At 48.2% G+C, this 21,912-nt stretch overlaps 1 protein-coding gene across 7 annotated transcripts in view; it reads left to right on the forward strand.

Annotated features, from left to right (window-relative positions):
* The window catches only part of MAPKBP1 (mitogen-activated protein kinase binding protein 1), an 85,594-nt gene that overhangs the window by 57,088 nt on the left and 6,594 nt on the right, over window positions 1–21,912 (forward strand). For 5 of the 7 annotated variants that reach the window (XM_060175045.1, XM_060175040.1, XM_060175046.1 and 2 more), the window contains exons 4-26: window positions 7,826–7,888; window positions 8,097–8,154; window positions 9,281–9,451; window positions 12,031–12,168; window positions 12,386–12,568; window positions 13,036–13,196; window positions 14,150–14,339; window positions 14,883–15,029; window positions 15,228–15,403; window positions 16,403–16,494; window positions 16,721–16,846; window positions 17,687–17,757; window positions 17,902–18,023; window positions 18,257–18,332; window positions 18,434–18,545; window positions 18,707–18,770; window positions 18,968–19,093; window positions 19,260–19,396; window positions 19,551–19,606; window positions 20,341–20,556; window positions 20,992–21,158; window positions 21,392–21,537; window positions 21,657–21,851. In XM_060175045.1, the coding sequence (XP_060031028.1) occupies window positions 7,826–7,888; window positions 8,097–8,154; window positions 9,281–9,451; window positions 12,031–12,168; window positions 12,386–12,568; window positions 13,036–13,196; window positions 14,150–14,339; window positions 14,883–15,029; window positions 15,228–15,403; window positions 16,403–16,494; window positions 16,721–16,846; window positions 17,687–17,757; window positions 17,902–18,023; window positions 18,257–18,332; window positions 18,434–18,545; window positions 18,707–18,770; window positions 18,968–19,093; window positions 19,260–19,396; window positions 19,551–19,606; window positions 20,341–20,556; window positions 20,992–21,158; window positions 21,392–21,537; window positions 21,657–21,851 (2,993 nt within the window). Of the gene's footprint in view, window positions 1–7,825; window positions 7,889–8,096; window positions 8,155–9,263; window positions 9,452–12,030; window positions 12,169–12,385; window positions 12,569–13,035; window positions 13,197–14,149; window positions 14,340–14,882; window positions 15,030–15,227; window positions 15,404–16,402; window positions 16,495–16,720; window positions 16,847–17,686; window positions 17,758–17,901; window positions 18,024–18,256; window positions 18,333–18,433; window positions 18,546–18,706; window positions 18,771–18,967; window positions 19,094–19,259; window positions 19,397–19,550; window positions 19,607–20,340; window positions 20,557–20,991; window positions 21,159–21,391; window positions 21,538–21,656; window positions 21,852–21,912 lie in introns of all 7 variants that reach the window. The other 2 variants (XM_060175042.1, XM_060175044.1) reach the window with 2 other exon arrangements.

The following is a 21,912-nucleotide window of genomic DNA, read 5'->3' on the forward strand; positions in this document are numbered from 1 at the left end:
CACAGTATGCTAGCTATAGGTCCACTGAACCTTTTTTTTTTTCCTCTTTTTTAAGATATTACTTACTTATTTTTTTTATTTAAGAAAGGAGACATTAACAAAACCATAGGATAGAGGGGTACAACTCCACACAATTCCCACCACCCGATCTCCATATCCCATCCCCTCCCCTGATAGCTTTCCCATTCTCTATCCCTCTGGGAATATGGACCCAGAGTTGTGGGTTGCAGAAGGTGGAAGGTCTGGCTTCTGTAATTGCTTCCCCGCTTAACATGGGCATTGACTGGTCGGTTCATACTCCCAGTCTGCCTCTCTCTTTCCCTAGTAGGGTGGGTCTCTGGGGAAGCAGAGCTCCAGGACACGTTGGTGGGGTTGTCAGTCCAGGGAAGTCTGGTTGACATCATGCTGGCATCTGGAACCAGGGAAGTCTGGTCGACATCATGCTGGCATCTGGAACCTGGTGGCTGAAAAGAGAGTTAACATACAAAGCCAAACAAATTGTTGAACAATCATGGACCTAAAGGCTGGAATAGTGCAGACGAAGTGTTGTGGGGGGGGGGGGGAGTACACTCTGCAGACTCTTGTGTACTTCTGCTTTCAGGTATATATTTTTCCCTGGTTTATGGACACGTGTGAACATATGCTCTATCTCAGGGGACCTGGTCTATATCTAGGTTTGGGGACTTTATTGAGGAGTGGACCACCTGGAATGGAATTAGAGAATACTATGAAAGGAAAGGTCTCACCCGAGTGATGAAGCTGAAGGGTTGTTAGTCCACACCTGAAGTCTCTGGACACAGTCTGAAGTGAAGCATTGCTGGGGTGGCACTTGTTGCATTGATTAGGTTGGGATCAGCGGTTGGAATATTATTTGATCTGAATTGAGAGAAGCATGCAGGAAAGTGCACCCCACCCTAAGGTTCTAGGACTGGGGGAAATAGAGGCTCTATAGTGGAAATGTGAGGTTCCTGCTATCTTAGGGTTCAAGAAGACAATGGATAGTTATTGTTACCATCACTTTATTTGATAATTGGGTTAACTTTGAAAAGTCCCTTTGTTAGGGTTTGCTGTATAATACCCAACATCTTGTATATAGATTGCTTCTGTTCTCCCTGGTCTAGGCTTTTGAGAGAGTCAACATATCAAAGACTCAGCCTATGTATTAAAAAGACTCAGTCTGTGTTTTAAAAAGTTCTAGACATATGATCAATTTTAGTGGTTTATATGACTATGTACATAAACACCATTCCTACCACCAAAAGACTGTGACCCATCACACCCACCCACCCACCCTCATCCCCCACCGCCCCAGGAAGCCGAATGTCCACCCTTCCCCTCACCACAGGGTTTTTACTTTGGTGCCCTACTCTGCTTATTTATTAATGAGAAAGATAGGAGGAGAGAGAAAGAACCAAGCATCACCCTGGTACATGTGCTGTCAGGGATCAAATTCAATAATTCATGCTCAAGAGTCCAATGCTTTATCCAGTGTACCACCTCCTGGACCACACTTGACCATTTTCTATTTATTTATTTATTTATTTATTTAGTAGACCTTCCTGGTTTGGATCCTAAATATGGCTTAGTTAGGAAAGAGCAGTGAATCTGCCAAGGGTTTTAAGCCCAGGTTTGCTACTCAGGGCTTTGAGGTTGAGTAATTTGTGACTTACTGAACAAGTTTGTAACTAGTGCCTGTCTTCCAGTCCCTGGGGACATAGCAGTGAACAGAACAAACAGAATACTGCCTTCACAGAGATGGCAATCCAAATGATGAAGATAGATCCTCTCCCCCACAAGAAATAAAATTTATGGAATACTCCAAGTTAATATAAGCTTTGGGGAAATTATAAGTAATAAGCAGTGCAGGGGAATAGGGAATGCAGAGGGCTGGGTTGACTTTTGAGAAGGATTTAGAGGACTTTGAATTAGCCTCTGATGGTACCTGGTTTGAAAAGAGAAATTCCTAGACTAGGGTTTCTGCTTGACCCTTATCCTGCTCCATTTTGTCCTCTCCACTCTCAGCTCATCCTGGGGCTTGTTTCTTTCTGCTTTCTGGAGGATGATGAGTGGGAGGAGGCAGAAGCTATGAGCATACAAGGTTCTTTGTGAGGGCAGCAGGCCTGGACCAGCCCAGGCAGGGGGCTGTGAAGGGCCTGGCCCATTCTAGTTCAAAGTACTTCCTGGGCAAAGGGCCCAGCACCTGGGATTGGGCCCTACCACATGACTTCTGGGCTGTGGCATGAGGGACATAGGCCTCTGTCTTGTAGGAATGAGCAGTCTTTCTTGCACCTGCACCCTGGGGTGCTGAAGTTTGTGCCCAGCTCTTGTTGCGCTGAGAACTTTAGCTAGAATTGCTGCAAAGTCATGTGCAGATGATTGCTGTGCTGGGCAGGGTCAAGGGATTTTTCAGGCCACAGGCCAAAGCCTGAAGCAAACAGCACCCTGTCCTCATCTCCTTCCAGAGTGGGGAGTCTCCTCAAAGGACAGAGAAGACAGAAGGCCCTGGTGCTTTTGACCCAACACGCTAAGCATGGGCTTGGACATCTTTACTGACCTCTGCCCTTGAGTCAATGGCTGCACTATTGTCTGTACAAGTGGAGTTATGACTGTGCATAGTCTCTCTCACTTTCTCTGTGTTGGAAGGTTTCCAAATTTGAATATTTGAAAGAAAAAAATCAGTTATGGGCTGTATGTTTCCCTCCTTTGCTTAACTTCTGTGCCATACCTGTGACTTTCCCAGGCAGTGTTGAGTGGGTGTGGGGGTTTTCTTAGAGGAGGGAAGGGTTATCTCAACCAATTCTTCCTTCCTTCCTTCCTTGCTTCCTTCCTTCCTTCCTTCCTTCTTCTACCAGGGTTATTGCTGGACCTCAATGCCTGCATGACTTCATCACTCCTGATGGCCATTTCCCCCCTTTCCTCTAGATATATCTAGAGTGAGAGACAGAGAAAGAGAGAGAGGAAGAGAGAGGAAAGACATTATAGCACTGCTCACTGCTTGTGAAGCTTCCCCCTGCAAGCACTAGTGTGGTGGTAGCCCAGGGTTTGAATCCAGTTCCTGACTCATGGTAACGTGTGCTCTACTGGGTGAGGGTCCGCCCCACAATCTTTTGTATTTTTACACACACTTCTCTCCCTCCTCCTACCATGGAATCAAACTGAAGGAAAGGAGGAAACAGAAGAGGTTGTAGCCCAACAAGACTCAATGTGTGTGTTGAGGGACTTGGAAAGGGCATTCAGCAGTCTGATACACTGCCCTTTTAAGGTCATGGAGCTGCTCTATAATGATGGGTTTAAAGGGAAACTTAAAAACTTACTACAGAGCCCTTATACCTATTTTCTCTAGATTTAGAGTGTGACTAGCTGGGTTCAAGTCAGACTGGTTCTTGGTGGGAACCATTTGCTGTAGTTGATCTTTAGCTGATCTATAAATGAGGTAGTCTGATACCACTTAGAATGGAGCCTTTGCTAGGAGAGGAGCCTTTAGAAGAGCTACTTAGCAGGACAGCACAGCCAGGAGAAGACCCAGAAGATGTCAGCATGAAACCAGGTTTTTCATGATAGTGGCAACCTGTGGGGCAAAGAGGGGGTGCAATTCTTGAGTGAAAAATTAAAATTCAAGTCTGTGACTATGAACTTGGAACCACAGTTGCTATAATAATATGTGCCTTGTCCTGACTTCCCGGAGTTATGTAGACAAAATCCTTCCCCCCTGAAAGTGCCCCAGTGTTCATCCCTACTTCCCGGAAACTCCTGCCCCAGCACCCTGTCTATTAATTAGGTCACAGTGCTTCCTGTGCTTCAAGCCTCTCCTCTTCAACTTTAGTTTTCTCATCCTTTTCCCAATCACTCACTCTTTTTCTTAGAGCACTTCTGGAATCCTAACTGTTTTCTTTTATCTGACTGACCTTAAGCAGATTACCTCATTGCTCTGAACTGGTTTCTCACTTTTTTTTTTTTTTTTTAGTTTTTTTATGCCCTACTTGGGAATGAACAATATCACTGTTGAGTGGCCTTTCCAGCTATTTTTTTTCATTCTTTATTGGGGGCTGGAGTGGTGGAAAGATACCACAGAATTGTTCCACCATCCATGGAGCTCCCCCATAGTGGTTCTAGGACTTGGACCCAGGCCTCCATACCCACTAAGTCATGCACTCTACCAGATGAGCTATCTCCCAACCTGTTTTCTCCATGTTGAAGTGATACTTTTAGTGCTATCATAAAGTTGGTGTAGGGATTAGCTAAAACTCTTATCTGCGTTACTTAGCAGAGTGCTTGCCATGTAGGAAGTGCTTGATAAATACTAATTTATTTTTACTTGGTTACATGAACAGCAACAGATTGGTTGCTAAAGGAAGTGAAAGACTTCAGTGTAGAATTCATTGAAACTCATATGGTACTTTCTGGTTGACCTGGGAGATTCCACTGCTGTACCTTTTCTTTGTGCTGTTGACCTGAAGTTGATTCTCCCTCTATGCTTACCTCTTCCCTGCTACCTTCTTTTTATTTATTTATTTATTTATTTTCCCTTTTGTTGCCTTTGTTGTTTTTTATTGTTGTAGTTATTGTTGTTGTTATTGATGTTGTCATTGTTAGATTGGACAGAGAGCAATGGAAAAGAAGAGGGGAAGACAGAGTGGGGGAGAGAAAGATAAACACCTGCAGACCTGTTTCACCACTTGTGAAGTGACTTCCCTGCAGGTAGGGAGCTGGGGGCTGGAACCAGGATCCTTATGCTGGTCCTTGTGTGTGCTTAACCCACTGCGCTCTCGCCCAACTCCCCTCCCCACTAGCTTCTAAGCTCATCATCTAAGTGAGTGAAGATACAGATATTTTCTTTCCTCAGCCCATTCACAGGACAGTAGGACTTAACCTCCTAATGAAACTCATTCCCATTCTCCCAAAGGAAAACATGACACTGACCCTTAAGAGGAGTCCCCTCTCTTTTCATAAACTTCCTTTCCATCCACTGGGACTAGTCAGATTATGAGTCACCATTGCTTAAGCACACTTGTTACTATGCACAAAGACTAAGGTACAACCCCACCAGTCCCCACCTGTTGGGGGAATGTTTCACATTCCTGGTGAAGCAGTGCTTCAGGTATCTTTCTGTTGCTCTCTCCCTCTCTATCTCCCCCTCCATTCTCACTTTCTCTCTCTGTCCTGTCAAGTTAAAAGGAGAAAACAAAAGGAAAAATAGCTGCTAGGAATGGTAGAATTATCCTGTAGGCACTGAGCTGCAGCAATAACCCTGGTAGCAAAAACAAACAACCCAGATTTGCCACTGATTTGGCTTCTCCTGTGTTTCAGAAACAGTAACATAATCTCAAGCCCAATGTCTCCTTTTTGACAGATAAGGAAACAGGCTTGTGATTCACCAAGGTTACAGAACTACACGTGGCAGAACAAGGACTCAACCCTCCCCTGGTTTGTGACTCCAGAGCCCACATTGTGCCCAATGTCCCACACTGCCTATGAGTATCTCCAGGCCCTCAGTTCCTCCTTTCAGAGGAAGACATGGGCAAAGGAGAACCAGAACCTATTGATGACTCCTAGGACCAAGCTAGGCAGCCATGGGAGGTATTCACCACTCAGTAAATGGTTCTAGAACAACTGCAAAAGACCCACTGTTGGGAGCAGGAGACACAGCAACAAGCGAAACCAGACCCGGACCCTGCTCTTATGGATGCACAGTCAAGTGGGAGGGACAGGGGAAAAAATGTGAACCACAGCTATGATTTGTGTTCTCATACACAGAGCTATGAGAGAGAGTATTTGATCTGCAATCTGAAAGAGGACTAAGGCCTTGCTAATTAGAAAAGGGAGGGAAGGGTGTTCTAGGTAAAGGAGGCAGTTCCTCTGAAGGCCTGGCAGTGGGAGGAGCACAGCAAGTTAGGAGGAGTAGAGTGTAGTGTGGGTTAGAGAGGGCAAGGTAGGGGCCAGGCAGGGGTGTACCCGATTAAGTACACATTCACTATGCCAAGGACCTGGGTTTGAGCCCCCGCTCCCCACATGCAGGGGGTGTGCTTCACAAGCAGTGAAGCAAGTTCTCTTTCTTTCTCCTTCTCCCTCTCCCTCCCTTCCCCCCCCTCTCTCCCTCTCTCCTTCTCTCCCTTCCACTCAGTCATGTCAAATAAAATAGAAAGGAAAAAATGGCTACCAGGAGTGGTGTGTTCCTAGTGCAGGCACCTAGCTTCAATGATAACCCTGGTGAGGGGGAAAAAAAGTACAGGGCTATGCCTCCTAGGGCCTACATGGGCACTTCAAGGACTGATCCAGGAGCATTTTTTTTTCCTCCAGGGTTATTGCTGGGCTCGGTGCCTGCACCATGAATCCACCACTCCTGGAGGCCATTTTTCCCCCTTTTGTTGCCCTTGTTGTAGCCTCGTTGTGGTTATTATTGTTGCCATTGTTGATGTTGTTCCTTGTTGGACAGGACAGAGAGAAATGGAGAGAGGAGGGGAAGACAGAGAGGAGGAGAGAAAGATAGACACCTGCAGACCTGCTTCACTGCCTGTGAAGTGACTCCCCTGCAAGTGGGGAGCCGGGGGCTTGAACATGGATCCTTGTACCAGTCCTAGTGCTTTGTGCCACGTGCGCTTAACCCGCTGTGCCACCGCCCGACTCCCTTCTCTCTTCTACCATCAATAATTAAGTAAACCTTAAAAAAGAATCTTCCTGACATGACATTCTAGAAGGGAGGCTCAAAACTGAAAGTTGGCATATACTGATAAAAAGGGAAAAAAGAAAAGACAGTCATGGACTAGGAAACAGGAAGAACCAGGGGAAAGAGAAACCTATGTGAAAGGAAGGATTTTGGGGACAGGAAGTTTTGGAAGATTTTGGCTCAGAAGTTAACTGTGCAGGCTGGTGTGTGTTGCTGAGCCTGAAGTGTGAGCACTTGTGAGCAACTGGTAACTTCCTTGACTTTTGGCTCCTAGCAAACACTAAAGCTCAGATCTAGAGGCTTCCAGGGTTTCCCACTAAGCCAGACTGGGTCTGAGGGATGCAGCCCTGTGCTCCTCCTCTCCCTATGCCCTGTGCTGGGTATCAGCATCACCCCTCATTCTGTCAGGGAAGAGGGGTTATAGGCTAGACCTGCTGGCATCCAAGGAGCACTCAGGGAGCACTGCCTGGCTCTACCCTCTGGTTACTTGCCCTGAATCTTACCACCAGGCACTCTCCTGCCCCTCTGTAGCTACAAATGTAAAACCAGTCTGAACCTGACTCCATCCAGCATGGCCACCTGCCTCTTCTCTGCTGGGCTCTTCTGCAGTCCATGGAGCCTACTTTAGCTCCCTGGGCTTAGGATCCTCCAAGATCTTTTGAGTTGTCTTCACGTATTCCTCACTAAGTCTTCACTAAGTCTCTGGTCCTAGCCCTCTACTTTCCCCTTCCTCGTCTAGCATGGGAAAGCTTCAGGAGCCAGTTCCTGCCAAGTACACATATGTGAGAGGCCTCACCTCTCCTTGGAGCATAAATGCTGACACCTCTATGACTCTAGGCCTGTACACCTGTGTCCTGCTTTGCCCACCTACACTCCATCCTGGGCCATGAGCACAGACTGTGGGAAGGCTCAGTTCTACCTGCCCTTTGTGGCGATGATTAATGCTTAGGGTGGGGACAAGCTTCCAGGGAGCCTTTCAGTCACATGAGACTGTAGATAGACCCTGCCCGATGGACACAGGAGCAAGAGTTAAGAGGAGATAGATAGTGGGAGAAAGCTGCACACTGCCCTTGGTAGCTGCTGGAGGCCCCTGAGCTTGCCTCCTGGGATCTTCCAGGGAAGTGGCAAGCACAGTGCTGAGTGTTCTGTCACCTCCCTCAGGTGTGTGGTCGTGTTGTTCAATCCCAGGAAGCACAAACAGCATCACATCCTCAACAGTTCTAGGTAAGTGGGTCTGGTTCCTCTCCTGGGAGCTGAGAAGGGCCCTGGCTGAGAGCTCTGACTATGGGGACTAGAGCCACTTGGGCTCAAGTCACTGGGGGAAAATCCATATGTGCCATTGGCATCTGTTGGTCTTGCCCTGTGAGGGTTTTATGGAACCAGGCTTGGGCCAGGCTGCCATCATCCCTCTAAACTGAGCCATTTCTTCCAGGAAAACCATCACTGCCCTTGCCTTCTCCCCTGATGGCAAGTACTTGGTTACTGGAGAGGTGAGTGAGAAAAGGGTCTATAGAGGTTGGAGGGTGGGGATGTTGCGCTGGTCTCAGCAGACAGCCTTATGCCTCCTTAGAGCTGCCACCACTAACTAGGCTGCTTGGGTTTTGCTGTGCCTCAAAGCAGTTGTTCCATGGGGGAGATAGCATAATGGTTACGCAAATAGATTTCTCATGCCTGAGGCTGCAAGGTCCCAGGATCAGTCCCCTGTACCACCATAAACTAGAAGTGCTCTGGAGGAGAGAGAAAAAAAAAAAAGTTAAAGCAGTTGTTCCTGAGCCCTAGTATGACCCCAAATCACTTGGAGGGCTTATTAACATGCATACTGCTGGCATTAGCATGCTTACCCAAGAGCTTCTGATGCATTAGGTCTGGGAAGAGGAGCCCCAAAATTTAGACTTTTTTTAAAAATTTTTTTAAATATTTATTTAATTTATTTATTCCCTTTTGTTGCCCTTGTTGTTTTATTGTTGTAGTTATTATTGTTGTTGGATAGGACAGAGAGAAATGGAGAGAGGAGGGGAAGACAGAGAGGAGGAGAGAAAGATAGACACCTGCAGACCTGCTTCACCGCCTGTGAAGCGACTCCCCTGCAGGTGGGGAGCCGGGGTTCAAACCGGGATCCTTATGCCGGTCCTTGTGCTTTGCGCCACCTGCGCTTAACCCGCTGCGCTACAGCCCGACTCCCAAAATTTAGACTTCTAACAAACTCTCAGCTGAGCTGATTCTGCTGGCAAGGGAATCAGTTTTAATCTCAAGGTCTTAACATATCTCTTATCCTTGGAGGCCCCCTGCTGGACCTCTGAGGAACTCCTGTACCTCCTGTCTTGTCAGGAGGCAGGGGGGAGGGACCACTCAAAAGAGCTCTGAACAAATGCTCAGAGGTTCAACCAGAGATGTTGCACAAAACCCAAGACCATTTCTCCTAGGTTGTCTTTGTTGTCCTACTTGTCGGTGATATTTCTTCTGTAGTTTTGCCCTGACTAGTGCCTTGCTCTTGGTACTTGGCCTGGGCATCTTTAGAGAGATTGGAGGTAACTGCGGGTGGGTGGGTGCCCTCACTTGGAAAGGCCTGAGGCAACTGCGTGCTCTGTCCTCATGTCAGTTCTGACTTTTCTGCAGAGTGGGCACATGCCTGCCGTGCGGGTTTGGGATGTGGCTGAGCATAGCCAGGTGGCAGAGCTGCAGGAACACAAGTATGGTGTGGCTTGTGTGGCCTTCTCTCCAAGTGCCAAGTACATAGTCTCCGTGGGCTACCAGCATGACATGATCATCAATGTGTGGGCCTGGAAGGTGAGTGAGCTGGGCAGTCTCCTGGGGGGGCCCAGTGCTAGTGGGAAAGCAGGAAGCTGCTGGTCTGAACCCCTTTATCATGTTCAGCTTGTCTCAGGCTGTCTAGAAAATGGCCTGATTTTCAGCAGTGGCCTGGTGGCACAGTGGATAAAATACTGAGTTCTCAAGCATGAGGCCCTAAGTTTAATCTCTGCCACTACAGGTGCCACAGTAATGCTTTTGTTGTATTCTCCCCCCTTTTACTTATGAATATGTAAATATTTTTATAAAATAAAGAAAATAGAGTGGGGTGAGATAGCATGATGATTATGCAAAGAGGCTTTTATACCTGATTCTCCAAAGCCCCAGGTTTAGTCCACCATAAACCAGAGTTGAGAAGTGCTCTGGAAAAACAAAACAAAGTAATACCTGAAGCAGAAAAGAGCAGATGTGAGGCTATTCATTTTAGTAGAAAGAGTTTCACTTCATGCCTTCAAGGACCCCAGATGAAATGAGTTTCTTTAATTCCTCCAGGAAGGGGTTCTTCTCCCTACCCTTTTTTTTTTCTGACTAGTAAAAGTCCTGGAAAGGAACTTTCTTTTTTTTTTTTTTTTTTAGATAGCATAATGGTTACACAAAGAGACTCATGCCTGAGGCTCCATAGTCCCAGGTTCAATCCCCAGCTGAGCAGTGCTCTGGTTAAAAATAAATAAATACAAATTTTAAAAGAGAGAGATAGGGAGGGAAGGAAGGAGGGAGATAAATAAAGGGGAAAAGAGACAGAAAACACAACACCAAAGTTTCCTTCAGTGTCATGGGGACTAGGCTCAAACCTAGGTCATGCACATGACAAAGCAGTGCACTATCCAAGTGAGCTACTTCCTTGACTCAAAACACTGTTTTATTTAATTTATTATTTTTTTAAAGATTTTTTTTTCCCTCCAGGGTTATTGCTGGGCTCTGTGCCTGCACCATGAACCATGAATCCACCGCTCCTGGAGGCCATTTTCCCCCCTTTTTGTTGCCCTAGTTGTTGCAGCCTCGTTGCGGTTATTACTGCCATTGTTGACGTTGCTTTGTTGTTGGATAGGACAAAGAGAAATGGAGAGAGGAGGAGAAGACAGAGAGAGAGGGGAGAGAAAGATAGACACCTGCAGACCTGCTTCACCGCCCGTGAAGCGACTCCCCTGCAGGTGGGGAGCCGGGGGCTCCAACCGGGATCCTTACGCCGGTCCCTGCACTTTGCGCCACGTGCGCTTAACCCACTGCGCCACCGCCCAACTCCCTTTTTTAAAGATTTTTAAAAATATTTATTTCCAAGGGGAGTCGGGCTGTAGTGCAGCGGGTTAAGCGCAGGTGGCGCAAAGCACAAAGACCGGCATAAGGATCCCGGTTCGAACCCCGGCTCCCCACCTGCAGGGGAGTCGCTTCACAGGCGGTGAAGCAGGTCTGCAGGTGTCTTTCTCTCCCCCTCTCTGTCTTCCCCTCCTCTCTCCGTTTCTCTCTGTCCTATCCAACAATGACGACAACAACAATAATAACTACAACAACAAAACAACAAGGGCAACAAAAGGGAATAAATAAATAAAATAAAATATTTAAAAAATATATTTATTTCCTTCTTGTTGCCCTTGTTGCTTTATTTTATTGTTGTAGTTGTTGTTGTTGATGTCATTGTTAGATAGGACAGAGAGAAATGGAGAGAGGAGGGGAAGACAGAGAGGGGAAGAGAAAGATTGACACCTGCAGACCTGCTTTACCGTCTGTGAAGTGACTCCCCTGCAGGTGGGGAGCCGGAGGCTTGAACTGGGATCCTCACGCTGATCCTTGCGCTTTGCACCACGTGCACTTAACTCACTGCGCTACCACCCGACTCCCCAAAACACTTTCTTAAATCTTTATTTATTTATTGGATAGAGACAGCCAGAAATAGAGATGGAAGGGAGTGTTAGAAAGGGAGAGACAGAGAGACACACCTGCAAAACTGCTTCACCACTTGCAAAGCTTTCCCTATGCAGGTGGAGACCAGGGGCTTGAACCCAAGTCCTTGTGCACTGTAACATGTACACTCAACCAGGTGGCACACCTGGCCCCTCAGAACACTTTTTTTAAAAATATTTTTATTTATTTATTTTTAAAGATTTTATTTATTTATTAATGAGAAAGACAGGAGAGAGAAAAAGAACCAGACATCACTCTGGTACATGTACTGCCAGGGATTGAACTCAGGACTTCATGCTTGAGAGTCTAGTGCCTTAGCTACTCCCAGACCACAATATTTTTTTAAATTTATTATTGGATAGAGATAGAGAGAAATTGAGAGGAGATGGGGAGAGAGACAGGGAGAGAGACAGAGAAACACCTGTAGAACTGCTTTACTGATTGTGAAGCTTTTCCCCTGCAGTTGGGGAACAGGGGCTTGAACCTGGATCCTTGTGCACTGTAATGTGTACACTTAACCAGGTGTGCCACTGCCTGGCCCCTAGAACACTTTTAAAGTACATATTTGATCTAAATCTCCGTGTGTGTGTGTGTGTGTGTGTGTGTGTGTGTCCCCTCACAAGGCAGAACCATGATCCTTCCTTTGGCTTTCCCTCCAGAAAAACAGTGTGGTAGCCTCTAACAAGGTGTCTAGTCGGGTGACAGCAGTTTCCTTCTCTGAAGATTGTAGCTACTTTGTCACTTCGGGTAATCGACACATCAAATTCTGGTACCTTGATGACAGCAAGACCTCAAAGGTGAGGTGCTAGAAGGACCCCCAGGACTTGGAGCACTTAGTCTTCTGAGACCCTGCTCTACTAGGGCCCCTGTGCCAGGTAGACCTTCTAGAAGCTCCAGATACTACCTGCTCAAGGAGTGGTTTCTCAGAGCAAGGGGGGAGTATGCTGCTGCTTCTCCTTTGCCCCACGGTAAGCTCTGGGGGTATGCACTGGCAGCTGTGGATTTTCTCCACAGGTGAATGCCACTGTGCCCCTACTGGGCCGCTCAGGTCTGCTGGGAGAGCTTCGGAACAATCTTTTCACTGATGTGGCCTGTGGCCGTGGGAAGAAAGCAGACAGCACATTCTGCATTACATCTTCAGGACTGCTGTGCGAGTTCAGTGACCGGCGGCTTCTGGATAAGTGGGTCGAGCTGCGAGTGAGTGCCTCTGTCCTTAGGGTGGGCAGGGACAACCAATATGCATGACTTCACACACAGGAGGGAGTTGGGGGACAGAACTCAACCCAGCTGCAGCCCATGGAGAACTGTGTAACTACATCCTCTTTGCTCTCTCTCTCTTCCTTTCTCTCTGCCTTTCTTTTTCCTGCTATCCTCTTCTGCTCAGAACACAGATAGATTCACAGTAAGTGCTGCCTGGATGCTCCTGTCTTAATACCATTTCCTTCACTCTACTAGAATTTTCACTTTATCCTCTTTGCCAAGGCCTCTGGTACCTGGAACAGGTCCTCTACTCCAGGTGCATGTGGCTGTGGGCCCTCTGTTGGGGGAGTGGGGTGGAAGTTTCAGAGCAACTGGGGACTCAGGCCAGAACAGTTAGGAGCCTTGCCCTTACCGCTGCCTAGGCTGGGCAGGTGAGTCTTGCTAACTTAGCCCCTTTCCTGCAGACCACTGTGGCCCACTGCATCTCTGTCAGCCAGGACTACATCTTCTGTGGCTGTGCTGATGGCACTGTGCGCCTCTTCAACCCCTCAAACCTGCACTTCCTCAGCACCCTTCCCCGGCCCCATGCCTTGGGGACAGACATTGCCAGTGTCACTGAGGCCAGGTGAGCTATATGTGCCTACTGCTCTCCTCAGTCTCACCTTGTGCCCAGATTTCCTGGTTCTACCTCAGAGAACAAGGCAAACAGCATTGATGCCTCCAAGATCACCAGGAATACCTGTAAACAAACAAAGTGGGCTTATTGGGACTTGTTGCCACTATATAGCAAGGGAACTGGGGGGGGGGGTTCCTCAGTAAATGGGTACTCAGAGGGGCTTGTTGGGATTTGGATTTGCACTAGATGGCATGAGGACTAGTTCAGGGGATTAAAGGCTTGCCCTGGTTGGATATTGTTAGAAAGTTGATATTACTCTATAGTTGAAAATTGATTTTTTTAAAAAGATTATTTATTTATGATAGAGACAAGAAAGAAAGAGAACTAGAACATCCCTGTGATATATAAGATGCCAGGGATTGAACTGAGGGCCTCATGCTTTAGGTCCAATGCTCTAGCCATTAAAAATTAATTCTTATCTAATAAGTAGAACGAGGATAGAGGAGATAACATAGTGATTATACAAAAGACGTCCATGCCAGAGAGGTTCCAGGTTCAGTCCCCATGGACCACCATAAGCCAGAGCTGAGTAGTGCTCTGATAATAACAAATAAAACAGGGCTAAAGCTGTAATTGGTACAGTGGTGGCAGTTGATCATGGTTAACAGCAAAGGCTAAAGTTCAGTCCTTTTTGTTCTTTGCATGGTGATTTTGTGTTTTGGGGAGGGGCTGCTCACAGTGTTTGTCTTGGTTTGTTTTGCCCTACCCTGGCCACAGGAGAGCATTGCCACCCTGTAGCATGATGGGTGAGCTTCTAGCTCACAGGCTCTGCGTTTTATTTCTCTGCTTCCAAACCTGCTCCCCATGTCTTGTTCCTGCCTTTGTGGGTTGGCTTCTCTTTCTTTCCCTTCAGTACCTCATATCATCCACTCCCACTCACCAGTTTGTCTTCTCTTCTCCAGTCACCTCTTCTCTGGAGTGGCCAATGCCAAGTATCCGGATACTATTGCCTTGACTTTTGATCCTACCAACCAGTGGTTGTCATGTGTGTACAATGACCACAGCATTTATGTTTGGGATGTGAGGGATCCCAAGAAAGTGGGCAAGGTGTACTCAGCTCTCTATCATTCCTCCTGCGTCTGGAGTGTGGAGGTATGTGGGCCGGGCTGGCTTTGAGTTTGGCCAAGTGCACTGGGATATCATTGTAGGGATGGGAAGTGGGAGTCTCCAAGTTCAGTGTTACAATCCTGCTGCCTCCTTGCTTTTCTAGCAACACCCTGTGTAACTATATATACTCAGGTGAATCCTGTGGATTGAACTTGACCTTTGCTACTAATAATATAGCTCTGATTTCTCCCACATGCCCCTCCCTGTCCATCCTTGGCTTTGCCTTGTCCTGAGCTTGACTCAGCTTTAGTTTGCTCAACTGTAAAATGATGTAATGATTCATTAAAAATTTTAAGAATTAAACTGTAATCTAAGTGGGAGGTACAGAGAAATGCCTGTTACACAGCAAGTAGTTGGTTATGTGCTTATTTAGAGTTAATTATGAAAAGTACCCATTAACTGGTCTGCTTGCTATGTAACACACACTGGTATAAGTGTTGGCCAAATAATCTCTTTAATCTCATCCTTTTCTACCTTTTTGGGCAAGCACTTGAAGTGGAGATCAGATTTGCCTCCTCTGCTTTGTAGGTCTATCCTGAAATGAAGGACAGTAACCAGGCCTGTCTGCCTCCCAGTTCCTTTATCACTTGTTCCTCAGACAACACCATCCGCCTGTGGAACACAGAGAGCTCCGGGGTCCATGGCTCCACTCTGCACCGAAATATACTCAGTAATGTAAGCCCTTTGCCTTCTACTCCTCACTTTGCACCCCTGTACTCTACCACTTAGTCTTCATGCCTCCTTCTCAGAAACTGGGACACCAGCCTGTAATTTTCTTCTGCTTATTTGACCAGCCTTTCTGAGTCAGGGGTTTATCTGGGCTTCGGTCCTTATAGCAGTTCTGGGTCTGGCCTTAGCCTTCTCTTTCCATAGGACCTCATTAAAATCATCTATGTGGATGGGAACACGCAGGCCCTTCTAGACACTGAACTGCCTGGAGGAGACAAAGCTGATGGGGCCCTGATGGACCCCCGTGTGGGCATCCGTGTTGTGTGCATCAGCCCCAATGGACAGCATCTTGCTTCAGGGGATCGGGTGGGCACACTTAGGTAAGTTAGGCCCAATGGGTAGTGACGGTTGTTGATGGTACAGGTTGAGGGAGATGGATCTTGAGAAGGTTTGATTTGAAAAAACTTGGGAGCAAGAGATTTATTATGTATTATTTATGATGAAACCCAGTAGAAACCATCTCTGCAAGTGATCAAGTTTAACATTCTCATAGAACATGATGTGATATACAAAGAAGGACTTGGCATTGTTTCTGTGGTATTCTTGGAAACACTGAATTTTCACACATGAGGTCCTGAGTTTAATCCCTGGCATTACATATATTCTACTTATGCTCTGGTTCTTGCCCTCCTCTCTCTATCTTTATCTCTATCTCTGTCCTCTGCTCATCTCTGGCCTATGGTGGTGTGGGCAACTGAACCTAGGACTTTGGAGTTTCAGACACGAGAATTCTTTGCATAATCACTATGCTATCTTCCCTACCTCAGAAATAGATGTTTAAAAAAAAAATACCAGGGGCCAGGCAGTAGCACACCTGATTAAGTGTACACATTACAGTGTACAAGGATGCAGGTTCAAGTCCCTGGTCCCTACCTGCAGGGGGAAATTTTCACAAGTGGTGAAGCAAGGCTGCAGGTGTGTCTCTGTCTCCCTCCCTATCTCCCCCGCCCCTATCAATTTCTCTCTGTCTCTATCCAATAATAAAAATAAAATTAAATAAATAAATAAAAAGAAAAGTACCTGGTAAAATTCAAGTAAAGTCCTCAGTTAATATTACTATGTCAATGTAAGTGTCCTGGTTCTTGCAACTGAGCTATTGTGCTATATATTAATATATAGAAAATATATAGAAATATACAGAAATCTGGGTAAGGGAATGTGGAACCTCTTTACTCATTGTGATTCTTCTCTAAGCCTAAAAGTTCAAAAAATAAACTTTTAGAAGAGTGTGGACAAGATGCTACAGAAGAGAAAGGAGAGTGAAACCCTTTTCCTAAAGCCTGACAGTGGGTTCTTCTATCCAATCCTCATTTCTGTAGGGTACATGAGCTACAGTCCTTAAATGAGATGCTAAGGGTGGAGGCCCACAACTCAGAAATTCTATGCCTGGAGTACTCAAAGCCAGATACAGGTAAGAGAATGCCTGGCACCAAGCACAGAAGGACACAGGTCTGACTGACCCTTCTCATGCCACTTAGATCTGCCCTGGCCGCTGGACAGTCACAGATGTAGAGAGCTCAGTTCTATCCCTTCTCCAGGGCTCAGGGTGATGGAGCTTACTTCCTGTAGGCCTCTGTCAAAGCCCAGATAGGGTTGTGCTCGGCACACTTGTGAGCTGATGTCTCCTTCCACCCCAGGTCTGAAGCTGCTGGCATCAGCCAGCCGGGACCGACTGATACATGTGCTAGATGCTGCTCGAGAGTACAGTCTCCAGCAGACGCTGGATGAGCACTCATCCTCCATCACTGCAGTCAAGTTTGCAGGTGGGAACAGGCAATTGAGACCCATCCTGCCACCAATTCCCTATGCCCACTGCCACCTGCTTCCTGCCTTCTAAGAAGGGTCTGCCTGCCATGTGGAAATGTTGGACCGTAGCCAGGAGGCCTGAGGCTGGGTGAAAAATAGGTGGAGTGTAGGGCCAGCATCTTGGATAGTGTGCCGCTTTGTTATGGTCACAACCCAGGTCTGAGCATAGCCCCCATGGTTCTTAAGAAAGTTTTAGTGCTATGGTATCTTTCTCTCTGTGTTTCTATTTCTGTGTCTGTTTTTCTATCTGAAAAAGTCAGCCTGGAGTGGTAAAGCCCCAGTGATGAAATAAATAAATAAAGGGGGGGGGGTGTCAGGCGGTAGCACAGCGGCTTAAGCACACGTGACACAAAGCTCAAGGACCAGCATAAGGAACCCGGTTCGAGCCCCTGGCTCCCCACCTGTAGGGGAGTTGCTTCACAGGCAGTGAAGCAGGTCTACAGGTGTCTGTCTTTCTCTCCCCCTCTCTGTCTTCCCCTCCTCTCTCCATTTCTCTCTGTCCTATCCAACAGTGATGATATCAACAATAATAACTACAACAATGAAAAACAACAAGGACAACAAAAAGGGAAAATAAATAAATATAAAAAATTTTTTAAAAAAAAGAATTTAAAAAATGGTGGAGAATAGTGTAGATTCATCCCAGGGAACCCAGTGCCAGCCATCTTGGCTGAGTTTGGGGAGAAGGGAAAACCTAGGCTTGGAGGGAAGCACTGACTCTCCTAGTCATGATGGGTATGAAGGGGAGCTGCTCTCTGGGAGAGCTGTGGGAACAGCAACACTCCCCTGCTCTACAGCCAGTGATGGGCAAGTCCGCATGATCAGCTGTGGTGCAGACAAGAGCATCTACTTCCGCACTGCACAGAAGGTGAGAGTATTGAGTGGTGGGGGGACGGGACTATTCCCACTCTCCTCCCTTAGGCTCCAAGGGGTGACAGGAGAGGGAAACAGGGCTCTCTGGGCCTACTGAAGCATCAGCATGGGGTCTGCCTATATGTTCCATCCCCTTCAGTCTGGAGATGGAGTACAGTTCACACGGACACACCATGTGGTGCGCAAGACAACGCTTTATGACATGGATGTGGAGCCCAGCTGGAAGTACACAGCCATTGGCTGCCAGGACCGCAACATCAGGTGGGCCTTCCTTTCTCAGGCCACACTCTCTATGCCCAAGAAGGCAGTCCCTGCACCTATCTCTGTCCAGGACTGACAGGGCAGTGCTTTCCCTTGGTTAAGAGGTGTAGCCCTCCAGCCTCTGACTTAGGGGATGGCTTCCAGAGGAAGTGGGACTGGATGAATGCTGATGATCCTGCCACCAGGTGTGCTGTGCCCTCCTTGTGTGAGTGAGACTGTTTTTGTGCCTGCAGGATTTTTAACATCAGCAGCGGGAAGCAGAAGAAGCTATATAAAGGGTCACAGGGTGAAGATGGCACACTAATCAAGGTAAGAGCCCAGGAGATGGTCATTGGGCCAGACAGAAAAAGATGAAGGGATGGCATGGAGGGGCTGGTGCTATCCTGCCAGCTGTGTGTCCCACTCAACAGGTGCAGACAGATCCATCTGGGAGCTACATTGCCACCAGCTGTTCTGACAAGAACCTCTCCATTTTTGACTTCTCCTCAGGCGAGTGTGTGGCCACCATGTTTGGCCACTCAGGTGAGTGACCTTGTCCACCAATACATTTCTTTCCCTTTTTTATTTCTTGGAATCCAGCAGACTGGCCTGCCCCTCCTCCCTTCCAGTCCTCTCTGTCTTCACTGTTGGGACTGGCTGGGAATTCAAGGTGACCTCCAAGTCCTATTTACTCTTCTTTACAGAGATTGTCACTGGCATGAAATTCAGTAATGACTGCAGACATCTCATCTCTGTGTCAGGAGACAGGTGAGCTTCCCTGAGACAGAGTCTCCTTCTGGGCTGCAGATACTTCTGGGATACTATCTGCAGATACTTTAATCTACATACACCAAGTGCTGTCTCTTCATTGGCCTGATCTGGCACTTGAAGGTTTGCAGGTAGCCCTGGTCTCATCCCCAGTGTCCCACCTTTCCTTCTCACCTAACTCTGCAACTCTTCCCTAGCTGCATATTTGTGTGGCGCCTGAGCTCTGAGATGACCATCAGCATGCGGCAGCGTCTAGCTGAGCTGCGCCAGCGGCAACGAGGGGCCAAGACCCCATCCTCTCCTCAGAAGGCTGGACCCTCCCGGTGAGAGTGTGTTGCTGCATGTGGGAAAGTATTGAGTGGTTGTACAGAATGTCCTGTGGTCTCCATGCTGTGAGCCTGCCATGTAGCAACTCTCAGCAAGTCTCCCAGCAGAGAGCCCCATAATGTCCTGCTCTTCTCCTACTGACCTTTCTTGGCTTGGACTCAGGCATGAGGTCCCATCGATGCTCACTACTGGACCAGCTCTCTCATCAGACAGTGACAAGGAGGCAGAAGATGAGGGCACAGAAGAAGAAGAACTTCCTGCTCTGCCTGTCCTTGCCAAGGGTGCCAAGAAAGAGCTAGGTCTGTGGAGGTCTGGGTGGGGTCAGACGTCCCTTTCCTAGGACTGTGGGGTCAGTGGTGTTAACTGAGGAACAAGAGCATCACTGTGGCTACCTCAGGTGTGAACTAGTGTGAGGCCAGGCAACACTCTCTCTGACCCTTTGTCTCTGTCTAGCCTCTGTTCCCAGCCCAGCCCTGCCCCGCAGCCTGTCCCACTGGGAGATGAGCCAGGTAAGTCACATTATTTCTTTGCTAAAATACCCCTCCAAAGTTAGAAGAGGCTAAGGAAGGTGAAGGCAGGGCTCTTTGAGGTACTTAAGTATGAGGGTCTGCCTACAGGTTCCACCACTTATATCCAAGAGAGGAACTAGCTGTGGGAGGGGTTGGAGCAGCTGGGCAGGTCCTAGGTGAAGTGGGGGGTGGTGGTGGTGGTGGTGACGTGGTGGTGGTGGGATGGGGATGGGGGAGAAGTCCAGGATTTCCTTCCTGGAAGCCAGATAAGGTAGGCTACAAAGGCTCACCACTAGAGGGAGTGCTCTACTGGCTCAGCTGCCTGGGGGCTGGGGATACAGAATAGATGAGGCGAGGAGTAGAAAGGGGGTTTCTGAGACAAATGGTAGACATAAGGTTCAAGATAAAGATCCAACGGTATAGTGTGGAGAAACCATGTTTTTGGGGGGGTTGGGATAAGCCAGTTTATTGACATGAGGAGAAATCATAATTCTAAAGAGGCCAGGTTAGGATGTGAACTCAAACTTCAGAAGGATAGAGGAAATTATGTACATACCTGGAACCCTCTGTGCTTTAGCTTCTCCTCTGTGAGGACAGGCATGTAAGAGTGCCTGCTCTATGAAGTGAAGGAGCAAATGAGCTGACATATGTGCAGTGCCTGGCACTCAGTGATATGGAGTGTCTGCTCATAAAGTTGTATGATTGGTCTTGTTAACTGACACCTCCCACCTCAGGCCCAGGGAACAGAGGCGTTCCTGGACCCAGCTTCCACAGCCAGTCAAGGCCCCAGAAGAAGAGGACGCTGGGCTCAGCCAGGCGTAGAGCTCAGTGTGCGCTCCATGCTCGACCTGCGGCAGCTGGACATCCTGGCCCCCAGTCCTCGGGGACGGTGCTCACTAGTCAAGGCCCCATCTGGTGAACAGGCCCCTGAGACCTCAGGCGCTAGCCAGGTGAGCCATTTTTCTCCCAGCAGGCAGGTCTCCCAAGAGTCTCCCTCCCTCAAGCCAGTACCTGGGGCCTGAGCACTGGGCCAGCTGTGTATGCTCTGCCACATGGCTCAGAGTTCATGCACTGCTGGCCATGAAGCATGGGGACAAGGTAAGGGGTTGGGACAGGGAAGCATAGATCTGGCAGCCTCTGTCCTGGGAGGGGGGCTCATAACAGTAGGTGGTGGCTGGAGGTTGTCAGCCAAGAATGCTAATACAGTCTTCCAAAAGTTTAAGAACACTGAGGACTCAGCTTAACTCTGCTTATTGTCTATTCTTAGATTTGAACTGGCCAGTTCTCCCCCAGAATTGATACACATGAATCCTTACCCACTTCCACCTCCTTCCTCAGACCTTCTCATACCAGCAATCTCAGTAATGCCCCTTTTTTGTCCCCAGAATGAAAAACTCCGCCGACCTCAGGCTTCCCAACCCTGTTCCTGCCCCCACATTATCCGATTGTTGTCCCAAGAAGAAGGGGTCTTTTCCCAAGACCTGGAGTCTGTACCCACTGAGGATGGTATTGTCTACCCAGAACCGAGTGACAGCCCCACCCTGGATACCAGGTAAGGGTCATGCCCTCCCCAGACCTCTGGGCCACATGGCCTCCTGTCTTGCCTTCCCTCTGAGAAGTTTGTTAGGGGAGCTTTGACCCTGGGGTGCTCGGTATGTGACACCCCTTCTTACTTCCATGGTCTATGTCCTACTCACAGGAAGGAAGAAGGTGGGCTGGAGCTTGGGGGGCTGCTGCTCTTTTTTGTTCACTGCTTTTCCTTTTCCCTGCTGACCTTCCTGGCAGTGAGTTCCAGGTGCAGGCTCCATCCCGCAGGAGCCTGGGAAGAACGTACCCGGGGGACCGGAACTCAGAGAAGCACAGCCCTGACAGTGCTTGCTCTGTGGACTACAGCAGCAGCCGCCTTTCCAGCCCTGAACACCCCAATGAAGGTAAGGCCACAGTCTGAGGGATAGCTAGGCCATGTGGCTCCTTGGACAGAGGTGGGAGTAGAGGCTCTGGCGGCAGATGGGGATAGCATGATACTTCTCTCCCTGACCCCCACATCCAGACTCTGAGAGCACGGAGCCCCTGAGTGTGGATGGCATTTCCTCAGACCTTGAAGAGCCAGCTGAGGGTGATGAGGAAGAGGAAGAAGAGGGAGGCCCTGGTCCCTATGGGCTGCAGGAAGGCAGCCCCCGGACCCCAGATCAGGAGCAATTTCTAAAACAGCACTTTGAGACCTTAGCCAATGGGGCTGCACCAGGTACAGCCCCTGCACTCTGCCCTTTTCCCTGTCTGGCAGGCTGTGGCTTGGGGTTATCCTT

Source organism: Erinaceus europaeus, chromosome 16, assembly GCF_950295315.1.
Source record: "Erinaceus europaeus chromosome 16, mEriEur2.1, whole genome shotgun sequence".
In the NCBI taxonomy this organism is placed as follows: domain Eukaryota; kingdom Metazoa; phylum Chordata; class Mammalia; order Eulipotyphla; family Erinaceidae; genus Erinaceus; species Erinaceus europaeus.